Source organism: Chelonia mydas, chromosome 7 (assembly GCF_015237465.2).
Source record: "Chelonia mydas isolate rCheMyd1 chromosome 7, rCheMyd1.pri.v2, whole genome shotgun sequence".
Classification (NCBI taxonomy): domain Eukaryota; kingdom Metazoa; phylum Chordata; order Testudines; family Cheloniidae; genus Chelonia; species Chelonia mydas.
In genome coordinates this window covers 117,392,965-117,406,814 of record NC_057853.1, presented here as the reverse complement: position 1 = coordinate 117,406,814, position 13,850 = coordinate 117,392,965, and the positions used below count along the sequence as shown (strand labels likewise).

The 13,850-nt window shown below is 44.3% G+C and overlaps 1 protein-coding gene across 1 annotated transcript in view; it reads left to right on the top strand.

Moving 5' to 3' along the window:
- The window catches only part of CFAP58 (cilia and flagella associated protein 58), a 109,577-nt gene extending 95,980 nt beyond the window's left edge, over positions 1–13,597 (top strand). The window contains exons 17-18 of the mRNA XM_043551813.1: positions 4,140–4,273; positions 12,357–13,597. Coding sequence (XP_043407748.1) covers positions 4,140–4,273; positions 12,357–12,477 — 255 coding nt within the window. The 3' untranslated portion in view covers positions 12,478–13,597. The remainder of the gene's footprint in view (positions 1–4,139; positions 4,274–12,356) is intronic.
- Positions 13,598–13,850: the final 253 nt, after the last annotated feature.

The following is a 13,850-nucleotide window of genomic DNA, read 5'->3' as shown; positions in this document are numbered from 1 at the left end:
TTAGTAATATTATGTTTATTTGTTTCATTAAACAAAGAAGAAATGAAAGTGCAATTAGAATATTAAAGTACAGCATATTACTCTAAACGCTCATCCACATGGACATTTTGAGATACTACAGATACATGAGGCTTAATTTCATTTTTTCTTAAATGAGTGAAATCTTCTAATAAGTGAGTCAAAAACATTTTCACACTCCTTTTAACATGCTAGTGGAAACTGTTCCTAAATCCTTGTTATTTCTCTCACAGTGCATTATGCGTACATTAGTCTCACGTCTTATTACAGGGCTGACAAGACTAATCTATCTTAACCCCTTGTCACTAGAAGTCAGGATTACCTAGTTCTGAAGAGCTGCCTCAAGGAAAACTTTTTGAAGGTGTGATCATGAGAAGCAATTCTACTTATATGTAATGTAGGGCTCTTCCCTTGTTCTTGACTATATGAAAGCAAGAGCCTTCTCCCAAGAATTCATCTGCTCCTTCAGCTCCTTTCCCTGTTGAAGTCATCATCTTCTATTTCTGCATCATAATCAACTCTGCACCAACCATGGGGAAAATCCTCCAGGAGCAGATGATGTTTACCCTCAATAAACAAGGAGCCTGTTTTTATGTAAATCTTAGTTATCTGGAAGAAGAGAAAAGAAATGCAAAAAATGTAAAATAGAAGCAGGAGTTTAGCAAAGATGAATGTGATTCAAAGTTTTCCTTAGAGTTCTCATTGGTCTTGAATGCATTAAATTGCTGCTGTGTACATTTTTACTTCCTCACACACAATATTGTATTAGCAAACAGGCATACATGCTATTCTCCTGTGCCAGGTCAACATATACTTATGGGTTGAGTAAAAACTTCACTGAGACAGATAGCTGTGAACTCACCCTTTGGTTTATGTAACTGTAAGGCTAGAGCTGCCTTGTGGAAGAACCTGCGAGGCATCAGTGTCCCTGACATCCTCCTGAGGCTAATTCAAGACCTACATAATGACTCAGAGGCATGGGTGCATTGAGGGACCCTCAGGTCTCACAGGTTTCACACTAGATCCAGAGTGAAGTAGGGATATGTCCTGGCTGCAGCCCTGTTCTGCTGCACAATAGATTGCTTCCTTGAACATATCTCCACAAATATCGGTATAACTGTCAATTTAACTTCTTTTACCAACCCGGATTATGCGGATGATGTCATCCTCTTTGGTCAGGATGTAAACAATCTTAAAGCTACACTAGAGAGCTTCCAGCACGAGGCACCTGCTCTTGGGCCAAGGATTTCTAGGGGAAAAGCAAAAATCCAGAGTGTTGGCACAAAAGTTGTGGTATAAGACATCTCTGCTTCTGGACAAACCCATGGAAGTAGTGGATAACTTCATCTACCTAAAAAGAAAAGGAGTACTTGTGGCACCTTAGAGACTAACAAATTTATTTGAGCATAAGCTTTCGTGAGCTACAGCTCACTTCATCGGATGCATCCGATGAAGTGAGCTGTAGCTCACGAAAGCTTATGCTCAAATAAATGGGTTAGTCTCTAAGGTGCCACAAGTACTCCTTTTCTTTTTGCGAATACAGACTAACATGGCTGCTACTCTGAAACCTTCATCTACCTAGGCAATAAATTGTCTTCAAACAGATGCAGCCCACCAGACATTCTAAGGAGAACTGGTTTAGCAGCCTCGGCCATGGAGGACCTGCATATGGTCTGGAGTGAACAAAAGCTGGAACTATATACAAAAGTATGGATTTATGAAGCCTGCACACGTCAGATTCTCTTAGGTGGATCTGAAACAGGGACGTTGCTTAAACAAAACATAAGGAAGTTGGTGCCATTTCATATGCATTGTCAGCAATGACTACTGGGTATAAGATGGTTTGACTTTATCAGTAATAGGGATGTAGCATTGAGTACTGGCCCAGAGAGGACTGAAGTCATCATTGGCCACTGCTGACTTTTTGGTCATGTTGCCCACCTTGAGACAAAATCCCTGCACATCAGACTGAAGATTGGCCTTGAGATGAAGCGGGAATGCTGCCTGGTCATGGACTGGTGGTGGCCCTGTGGTCGCCTGTGTTTAACCTGGCTGCATCAGATCCTTAATAACTCTTAGATGCCTGGAATAAAGCTGTACAGAGTGCTCACGGACACTCGGTGCTCTGGACCTCTGCTGTCGAAGGGTACGGTTGTTATTATTGTAAGGATAAGCCCCCACTTAAGACAAAAGGAGTATGTGAACCCACCCACAGGCTTTTGCTGAATATTGTTTTGGGCAGGGGTGTGTGGGCGTGTGTGTGTATGAAGGAGAACAGTCAAAAAACTGGGAGAGACCGAGGACAGAACAGTGAGCGAGGTAGAGGCAAAAAACAAGAAAGCCAAGCAGTAGCCGATGAGCACAGTGTGACCCTGGAAAAAACGAGAGAGAATTTTTGGGTCTGTTGACTAAGGAGGCTTGGGGTTATAAGTAAGGCAAAGATTTTGTCACAGTTATTTTTACTAAAAGTCATGGACAGGTCATAGGCAATAAACAAAAATTCACGGAGCCCGTGACCTATCTGTGACTTTACTAAAAATAACTGGGAGCAGGGCTACATAGGGGGAGGAATGGAGTCCAATAGGTGAGTGGGGGGACTGTCAGGCAAAGACCCCTGGCTCCAGCGGATGCAGCAGGGGGCACAGCCAGGAGGGGGCGCACGGCCCAGGGATGCTGTGGGGCAGGGGCGCAGAGCCCCTGCTGCAGCTCCCACCACGGGGCTGGGGCACATGACCCCAGCTGCAGCCCCTGGCAGAAGCTGCCAGGCTGGGGTGCACAGCCAGGCTGCAGTCCCCCCACTCCTTGCAAACCACAGGGCAGGGGCTGCAGGGTCCTGATTCCAGCTCTCCAGCTTGCAGTTGCAAGCTGTTGCAGCAGGGCAAGGGCGCACAGTCCTGCCTCAAGCTCCCGCTTCAGCTGCTGTCAGCTGAAGGTGGAAGAAGTCACAAAGGTCCGGTAAAGTCACGGAATCCGTGACTGCTGTGACCTCCGTGACTAAATTGTAGCCTTAGTTATAAGCTAAGAAACTGCTCCTATTGTTCTTGGTTCCTCCTGCATTTGGAGAAGCAGGACTTTATGTGTTCCTTGTAAATAAACAATGTTGCATCATAGAAAATACCTGACTCTCACCAATTTCTCTTCCTAACTGGAACATCTCCAGGGCTCCAAACTTTGACTAGTCTCAATATTCTTCTTTCTGCAGCAGGAAAGTGCTTTTGGTATGACCCTATTTCCAAATTAATTGATTTAAATGGGATTGGGATCATGCCAATAATTGTATCGCATGATGCCATATTGCTTATGTGGAGTTAATTATATTCTATAATACAGTGGGTCCTCTTGAACAAAAATGCAATATTAAAGTTCCTGTTCGCTTCTGATGAGGCAGGTCTTGTAAAGTCTGCATGAAATAGGTATTTATGAGTGTCTTGAAAGGGTGCACAACAGAAGGTACATTAATGCTAGTAGAAGAGGATGACTTTTCAACTATGTCTAAAATCGTCCTTCAGTTGGAAACATTAATGACGTAATGGTATAGGCAGATGGCAGAAAGATTCCAGAGTAACATTTGCTCTACTCCCTGGAAGTCTAGACCCCAGCCAGCTCTCTCCTGATTAGTAAAGATAGAAAGCACAACTCTAACTGCAAGCATTTTGAAATGTCCGGCTCACATTATATCTCTCAGCTCTCCCTCATTAAACTGGACAACTTTCATTTTAAGAGCCACAGTTTTCTCTAACCCCCACAAATATGCCATTACCTTACTTTCACTGCTGAAAATTATTTACATCAGAAATTAATAATCAAGACACTGAAATGCTAGGAAAATATAACTTGTGGTAAAGAGATGGATCCTATGCCATTTTAAAACTCCCTGCTTAATTATTTGTCTGTGCTCCTTGTTTTGGGTCTTTGGCTCACATTTGGGTCCGGGAAGGTGGAGGACTACAGTAAATGTTGTTAATGTCACTCAAAAGATGCTTGGTGAGATACGCAGTGTAGCTTTAACTCTGTAAACTGTCTTCAGGTGGGCAGAGATTTTATCTGATGGGGAGAAGGGAGTGTGTGAAAGATGTAACCTGTGAAGCTGTGAAGCTTATTTTTTGCTTTTGGTTGGTTAGGTTTTGTCTTCAGAACTGAACATGTATGAATCACAGAGTCAAGAGTACAAGTATGAAATAGAGAGACTGGGCAATGAGCTCCTGAATGTGAAGAAGAAATACCTAACCCAGAAACGCAAGGAACAGCAGACCAAGTAAGGAATAATGTTAATTCTCTTGATCCGTCTCTCCAGCTAACCCTCATCCTTAGGCATGGCCCACCTCAGTTGCATCTGAGTGCCTACAAAGATATAAATGCAGAAAAGTTTGGGTGCTCTCAGAGTTCTTCCCTCTTCTCCTTGAGCAGGTCTAGACATTTTTAAAAAAAATCTTTAAATGTTTTTCTTTCGCATGTTCCTCTTCCTCCCTTTCTTTTCTCCCATCTTCTCGTATGTCTTCCATCTTCCTCTTCCTTTCTCCGTCCTGTTCTTCCATTCTCTAGTCTCCTTTTTTTGGCAACACTTACAGTATATTTGCTGCTTCAGGGTTGTATGTTACTGTGTGAATGCTATTGCATTAGGATGGGATTCGTCATCACAGGTTGGGCACTAAGAAAGCACTGTTCCCCCACGAACACAACTGAACAATTCCATGGTTCACAAAGATCATCTGTCATAATTGTGGTGACTTCTGAGAGAGCCTAGGGCCATCCTATTGAGGTACCTGGAGATCAGTGCAAGGACTGTGAATTTGATCTGATATTGGGAAGGGAGAAAACTGCATTGAGTGGAGCACTGGGGTGATATGTTTGCTTTGGTCTGAATCTCTTAGCAGATGCAATGCAGCATGTTACACCAGCTGGAGCTATTTTTAAGGCTGTTGTATTCTTATGTTACCTGCACAGCATAGGGCACCCCACCTATACCCTACCGAGGGCTCAAGGCATGACCTGGTCAATTTAGGCACCACCACATTTTCCTGACCGAGGGCTCAGGGTGTAAGGCACCTACTCTTTCCCATGGGGCTCCAGGAGAAACCTGGCCAATTTAAGTACCTGCCATTTCCCACGGGGCTCCAGGCTCTACGGGTCTGCGTTACCTTTTCCCAGTGAAAGAGTCTTACACAGCTGTGCTTTAAACATCTATTTATTAGCAACACACACAGAATACGTGTAACAAACAAATCTCTTATGCTCATCATTCCCAATATACAGACAAATTTCTCCTGTTGGCCAGTCAGGATCCACTCATCTGAGGGTTTCCGGCGATGCCTCTGCATGTCACGGTCGTGCAGGGGGTCAGAGTTCCAGCAGCTTGATGTTGAACTGTAGTCCGGAAATGGTTCCCAAAGAGCATTGTTTTTCATTTACATTATATAGGTAAAATGAGCTACCTCCTTCAAACTTATCACATTGTCCCACACTCCTAGATAACAAAAAATTTAAGCAATTACACACTGGCACCTGTGTGTCCTCCTTCCTGCCCAAGTTTTTATACATTTTTATCTTTCATGCCTTCTATGAAATTGTAACTTAGTTGTAACTTAGTTGTCACCTCCTCTGTTTATGCAGATGGTCAGCATAAAAATGCTGGTCAGAGCTTATTTTACCATTTATTGGATCAGTGTGCCCAGATCTGCATCCACCAGCATGGGGTGGGTTTCCTGGCCTGCTATAGATGAGAAGAAGCATTCATTGCCATTATTGCTAAGGGCCATGAGACTGCAAACTATCCTTATCATTGGTGCGAGGACATACTTAGTTGAGGGTGATGTAGTGGTGTGTGCCACTTCTTCTAAGTGTATCCCCTCACTTACCAACATCACTTTGGTCATGGCTGGGTTGAGCTTCAGCCAGCTGCCCTGGCCTACAGTCAGGAGACTATTTTGCAGCAACAGCGTCTCTGTATCTAGTCCCAGTCTGACATCAACTTAGGATGGTCCCGGTATTGGTGCTGATCAGGTACAGTTGGAGGAGACCCTTTGCCACTTTCTCTATTATCTCACTCAGAAATAGGAGTTTGGATTCAGGGTGGTAACTGGGCAGCTCAGGTGCATCTACTGAAGGCTTCTCAAGCACTGACTGGACTGTGGATCTCAAGGGATTTTACAAATATTCAAACTGCACAGCACCCTGATGGGGGAGGTAGTTCTTCTTCTGAATGCATATTCCTAGTGTTGGGATAAAGTATCCCTGGTGCCGCAGAGCCTTGGAGAAAAAACATGCTCATTGGGGCTGCATGAGTGCTCCCTTGTGGCTGCAGAAATTCATTACCCACAGCTTTAGACGGGAGGAGCAATGCCCAAGCACTTCTTCCTTCTCCTCAGCTGCACCTACAGTCTTTCTTTGCTAGACTTCTCACCCCTTTCTACCTCAGGCTGTGTCTGAATCTTTTTGTATCTAGTTAGTCACTAGTGTTTTAGCCAATGCTGAATGTTTTAGTTTGATGGTAGGTAATTTCCCTCTACAGTCACAGAGCACAGTTGAGCATTCAAACCAGCTGCTCTCAATTTTCAGAAGTGACCAGTGGTTTTTGGGTGTTCCACTTGTGATGTCTTAAAGGGGCCTAATTTTCAGGTGGTGGGTGCTTGACACAGTCTGAAAATCAGGCCCCATTATGGTGCCTCAGGTTGAACCCAGAATCACTAGTCATGTTTGGAAATGTAGATATTTTCCCCAAGGAGAGGTTTCTAGGGGATGATGTAATTTTGCAGTTGGATGGTTTGATTTCCAGTAATCTTTTTTTGCATGAGCCAGTTTTCCTTCCACCCATCTTCTCCCCCAGCCTGCCCCCTCAGACACTCCAAACTCCATTTTTCCATTTTTGTTGACTGTGATTCAAAGCTACCTGCATTTGTCTTTGCCTTAACTGTATTTTAGAGAGCAAACAGTACTGATGGTGGAACTAGCAAAATAGTCAGTGATAACAAGTGACCTTTGTCCATCTGCAAATTGTATAAAGCTGCCTCGATGTTGGAATTATCAACAATTGTTCACTGCTAATGGCCTTCCTGGAGTTTTAGGATCAATACATGAGGCTCCCATAATGTCTAACAATCCATTTCCAACAGTTAAGCATCCTCTTGAAAACACTTTTAATGTTTACAGTTTGGACCTTGGTTTCATATTAGCTTTTGTGCATGAGAAGAAAAGAAATATGCTCCTGTTTTGCTGTATGTCTGTAGCCAGAATTGATGTCCTGTTATAATTGTATTGAGAATCACATTACTCAGGACATGACTTCTTTTACCTTGCCTGGGATGGTTATGTCAGTCACAAACAGTGATAAAGAGGTTCCCGTCATTGGTCAGTTTATGCCAGTCCCACAGGGCCGGATCCAGGCACCAGCGAAGGGAGCAGGTGCCTGGGGCGGCCAATAGAAAGGGGCGGCACTCCGTCAGTTGTTGGGGCGGCACGTCCGGGTCTTCGGCGGCAATTCGGCGGCGGGCCCATCATTCCCTCCCTTCCACTTCGGCGGCAGCTCAATCGGTTTTTTTCCCCTTTCTTTTTTTTCACCGCTTGGGGCGGCAAAAAAGCTGAAGCCAGCCCTGCAGTTCCATCATTTTGTTTAAAAGTTAAGGATTAAACTCAGTAGTTGAATTTAACAGGCCTTCGCTCCCTGGCAGCCCCCTGCAGGGACTAGGCACAAGGGCAATCCTTTGAGCATGGGTGTTTGTTCCCTGCTAGCCACACCCTATGTGTGTTCTGGGAATCCATCCAAGTGCCAATGCTGAGACTTGTCCAGGACCTCAGTGATTTATGTTGCCCCACACCTGTTTCAGAGGTTGACAGCATTGTTTTGGCTCCCAGCCCTGACTCACACTCCTCCTCTGGAAGGTCGCTAGAGCTGAGCGAAATTCTTTTGGTGAATAGTTTATTTGCCAAAAACAAAATGCAGTTTCAGGTTGACTGAAACTGTTTGCTGTTGATCCCTGTTCCAATGGTTTATTTATGAAAAGTAGGAAAGCTTCAAAAGAAGAGATTGAGACAGCCCATAACTCAGTGGTTAGGGTGACCTGCAAAACCCAAGTCCAAATTCCTTCTCCAGAACAGTGGGAATTGAATTTGGGGCTTCCACAAACTAGGGGAGTGCCCTAGCCACCACTGCTCCTTCTCCTTCATTTGACCCAGCTTACATTTTGTTGACATTTCATGTTCAGTTCAACCCAAAACTAAACTTTTTTTGACTTGATCATTGTAATAGCGGCAAACGGCTGTTGTGGCTGCCTTTGCTGATAAAAAGAGAATCCCGTTGGTGCAACAGCATTGGCAACATTACTGACTATGCTGGTATGCAGCTGAGTTAATGCTCCTAGATAGCACTGCAGAAAGGTGTAATCTAAAGGCCTTTATTGATTTGCACTGTACTGCCCTCTTTTGTGATTTAAAGTCTTGGTTATTGAAGTGATGCGGCTTTCCATGGCTGTAATGATTGGTGGACTTGCATGGGACCTTAGCTTTGGATTTCGCTTCAAGCAGGAAATCTTGTGTTTGGGACTGTAAATGTTTAGTCCTCTTTTTCTGATCCCTGGCCCTCCCTGACAGCATCCCCAGCTCCCTCTGACATTCTTTCTTCCTCCCTCTTCTCCCCTACCACTACTTGTTGCTTTTCTTCTCCATTACCTCTCCTGGTTCCCTCCAACAGCATGGTATTGGTTTGATCTCAGAGGATTGGTCATGGGATATGGAGCCTTTAGTCGCCTCTAGGTCGCCTGCTTGAATCCAGATCAGAGACCTGATCCATTAGCCTTTTCCTGTGTGAGTAGCTGCATTGACTACAGGCGGTAACCAGAAAGTCATTACCACCTGACAGCTTGAACAACGATGCTGTGTGAAACAGTACCTGGTGCACAAGAATCAGCAACACTGCAGTTGGCACCCTTGCTGACAGCCTCAGTGGGCGCCCACAGTTTGAAAGGACGTGGAGCTGGGCCAACCTTCTCACTCCAGCCTTTGGATTGAAGTACACTGCGGGTGGCAATACCTGTCAAGATGGGGCACCTCAGGCCCCAGGGCTGTCAGCCTGGCACTTTCCCTCAGCACTATGTTGACTTTGTTAAAAATATTTACAAGTGGTTTGGTTTATTTGTGTGCATCTAACCCAGGGGTGGGCAAACTATGGCTTGGGGGCTGCATCCGGCTCTTCAGACATTTTAATCTGGCCCTCAAGCTCCCGCTGGGGTGTGGGGTCCGGGGCTTGCCCCGCTCTGGCGCTCCAGTCAGGGAGCAGGGTCGGGGGCTTGCCCCGCTCTGCGCGTGCCGTGGCTCCGCGCAGCTCCTGGAAACAGCACCATGTCCCCCCTCCGGCTCCTACATGTAGGGGCAGCCAGGGGGCTCCACACGCTGCCCCTGCCCCAAGTGCCGCTCCCACAACTCCCATTTGCTAGGAACTGAGGCCAATGGGAGCTGCAGGGACGGTGCCTGCAGACGGGGCAGCGCGCAGAGCCACTCCTCCACATAGGAGCCGGAGAGGGGACATGCCACTGCTTCCAGGAGCTGCTTGAGGTAAGCGCTGCCTGGAGTCTGCAATCCTGACCTCCTCCCACGCCCCAACCCCCTGCCCCAGCCATGATCCCCCTCCTGCCCACTGAACTCCTCGGTCCCAACCCGGAGCACCCTCCCTTGCCCCAGCCCCTCATACTCAGCCCCACCCCAGAGCCTGCACCCCCAGCCGGAGCCCTCACCCACCTCCCCACACCCCAACCCCATGTCCCAGCCTGGAGCCCCCTCCTGCACCCTGAACTCATTTCTGGCTCCACCCAGAGTCTGCACCCCCACCTGGAGCCCTCATCCCCTTCCACACTCCAACCCCCAATTTCGTAAGCATTCATAGCCCGCCATACAATTTCCATGCCCAGATGTGGCCTTCGTGCCAAAAAGTTTGCCCTCCCCTAATCTAACCCAACCTGTGCTTAATCCCATGCTTCCACACAAATGACATGTGGAACAAGAAACCATCCCTGGCCTCCGTATGGGGTTTCTCTTGGATTTTTCTTTTTTCAGATAGTAATACTGGGGGACCAAGGGAGAAATGCTAACTATAGGAAGCCATTTATTTCACTGGGAGATCAATCCAGGGGCCAAGGAGATTGGGCAGGAATCAGCAAAGGCCAAAGATTAGCTGTTAAAGCAAAATGACAAAAAATACAAGGAAATTGTGTTCCTTTACAGTAACTGTTTATTTAATCTTAACTAAGCAGGGCCAGTCAATATGGCCTAGTTGACAGATTGGACTGTGACTTAGGAAGCCTGGAATCTATTCCCAGTTGTGCCACTAGCATGCTGAAAAGGAGGACTTGTGGCACCTTAGAGACTAACCAATTTATTTGAGCATGAGCTTTCGTGAGCTACAGCTGTAGCTCACGAAAGCTCATGCTCAAATAAATTGGTTAGTCTCTAAGGTGCCACAAGTACTCCTTTTCTTTTTGCGAATACAGACTAACACGGCTGTTACTCTGAAAGCTAGCATGCTAGTTATCCTTGACCAAGTCGCTTCCCCTTTCTGTGCCTTAGGTTCGCCATCTGTCAAATGAGGGTATCCTGACCTCTTTTGTAAAGTTCTTAGAGCTCCACTGTTATTATAATAAACTAGGACTTCATAAAATCCTGCTTCATTTATTTTAAATATTAGAAAAGATTAATGGAGTGATGTCAGATTGGAGGGAGGTCTCAAGTGGGGCTCCACAGGGATCTGTTCTGGGTCCAGTGTTGTTTAACATCTTTATGAATGACCTGGCTATAAGTGTAGAAGATCATACTGATCAAGTTTGCAGATGACAAAAATTCAGAGGGATCTTGACAATTTGGGTAACGGGGCTATGGACAACAACATGAAATGTAACAAAGACAGATGTAAGATGCTACACTTATGGAAGAAAAACCAAATGCACAAATACAGAATGGGGGGAAACCGGCTTGACAGCAGCACTGCTGAGAAGGCTCTGGGAGTTGTGGTGGATCACAGCTTCAAACTGAGTCAGCAATGCGATACTGTTGCTAAAGAAGCAAATGCAATTTTAGGTTGCATTAACTGAGGCATAGGATGCAAGTCATGTGATGCAATAGTACTGCTCTACTTGGTGCTGGTTAGGCCTCAGCTGGAGAACTGTGTCCAGTTTTGGTCACCAATGTATAGAAAGGATCCAGAGGTGAGTGACAAAGATGATCAAAGGGATGGAAAGCAAGCCATGTGAGCAAAGGCTGAAGGAACTACGTATGTTTAGTTTGGAAAAGAGGAGATTAAGGGGGGTATGATTAAGGTCTTCAGATACTTGAAAGGCTGCCAAAAAAGATGGAGAAAAGTTGTTCTCTCTTGCCACAGAGGCCAGGACAAGAGGCAATGGGTTCAAACTGCAGAACAGCAGATATAGATTAAATCTCAGGAAAAACTTCCTAACTGTAAGAACAGTAGGACAATGGAATAGACACCTAGGGAGGCTGTGGAAGCTCCTTCACTGGAGGCTTTCAAAAGGAGGCTGGAACCATCTGTCTTGAATGGTTTAGACACAAGAATTCCTACATCTTGGCGGGGGATTAGACTAGATGACCCTTTCAGTCCCTTCTAACCCTATGGTTCTATGATTCCTGACACCTGTCTCTGAAGTCTTGAGGTGTATCTCAGAAAACTGAAAATTTTATATTTATTCTACTCTGGATACCACTCACCCCCGGACCTATTAAAGAGTGAACATCTAAACATTGCTCCATTCTCTTAAGGCCACCACATTCAAGCTTTGGATCCTCAGATGGAGGAAGTTCCTGAGGCTATAGATGCCCCACAGATATAGTGTTGGTTTTCTGCAAATATAACAGGCTGGATAATTATAACTGGAACTTTGTTAAAATTTGAAGACAGATAACAGTATTTATTCATTAAAATTCAACAAAGGAAAAATATCTCTCCATCGTGCCTTTGATGAATCTAGCTGTTTGTTTGAAAACAAATGAGGACTTGGTAGAATGGGGCGATGATTAGAAACCCAAAGTCACAAAGCTCACGCTTATTCTAGTTCTAATGAGATGCTCTGACCGACTTCGGGCGGCTAACATTAGAACTCATTTAGTTCTAATTTTTAATAATTCTGAAAATCATTGGTAGTCGCTTAATTAGATCCAAACAGACACCTAGTCTTGGCTGTTTAGCCTAACAGGCTTTAATCAACATATTTTTAATGATCTCTTGGTAGAGTGGTTGCATCACAGAAACTTTGGAGGACACAGACTTGCTTAGTTTGAAAACACTGTTGCATAGTTAAAGTGAAAAACATTTCTTTCCTTTCTCCTCTTTGTTTTCTCTAAAGGGATAAGGAGCGAGTGTTGGCTAACATGGAGCAGGAGTTTCCAACGCAGAGAATGGATGTTCCTCGTTTCACTGGGGGAGGCTTTGCTCTCACCAAGCAGCCGCCCAAGGTTATGGCCTAAACTGGAGTCATCTCATCATGTCCCACTTTTCCTGCTGAACTAAATTAGTTCTTGGGTGTTTCAGAGAATGGTTTTAGATTAACTCATATCAAATGTTCTCTTTGGTATCACTGCATTGTTTTCATAAAAGAAGCTTATTCTAGAGCGGGCAGTGCTGTAATTTACACACAATAGGCTAAATTCTGCTCTTGATGGCACCAGCATTACCACATACATGTCCATGGAGCTGCACAGCTGGGACATATGCTGATATTTCTTCCTTGTTACTGTGACTTTTTATTTAGAACTGTAACACCCAAAATACTTAAATGTGCACAACTATATACCCTCTATCTACCTCCACCCTAAGCACATATTCCGTTTATCCATCAATTTAAATCTACTAAAAGGAAGGAGAAAAACAGAAAACAAGGAAAAAGGAATAACGAGAAACTCCATGTCCTATTTTAAGCAAACGCCGAATTGACAACTCTTTGCTCAGATGTTCACGTGAGAAAATTCTTTGTGGGGGAGAAATATCATTTGGTTTATTCAATATTTGCTACAGCCATTATTAAGATCAAGGGAGTTTTTGGCCACAGTAGACCTACCCACTGTACATTGTTAAGGGATGCAATTCTGCATACTGGATGTGGATACTAAGTGACATAATTATGTCTGTTTAAATAGGCAGTCTATATACTCTGTCTGGAACCTGCCATCCTCTATAAATTGTTTCTTGTAAATCTGAACTCAAAACATGGCAAACTTTGCACTTTAATTTCTATTAGGAGAAAGATCCTGGAACATTTTTGTAACTTTAAAAAATTGTTTTTGCAACACAGTGTGAGCCCTCCAACCTTTTTGGCCAAAAGAGATTTAATTACCATTGATTACCAAGTGATATGACAAAATCACTGCAAGAGGTGCTGAAGTATAGAAAACTCTCAAGCTGTAAAATAAAATGTTTTGAAACTGCTTTCTATATGGAATGCTCTCTCCTGGCCCAGGGGATGAAAAACTAGTCCAAAGAGATATGCTGATAAATATTTAATAAAAAAAAAAAAACCCTTTGCAGAGATTTTGATCTTTGCTTTGGTGGAACACATAATTAAATATTAAAGCTACTGTGGGAAACTTTTAATGGAAGTGTTTAATTCAGGAGAATCAAGTTAAATACAACAGGGATCTACTTTGCTGTTACATCAGAGGCCAGAACACTGAGTCATCAGATCTATTGTATTTTTTTTCTCTCTGTCAAGTATATTTATGCCACAGTATCATTTTAGAGGAGTCTTATTGTCTGACTCTTGTCTTGTGTGTGTGTATGACATTTCAGTACAACCACAATAATCCAATCACAGTAAAGTCAAGATGGCTGACCTGGATATATT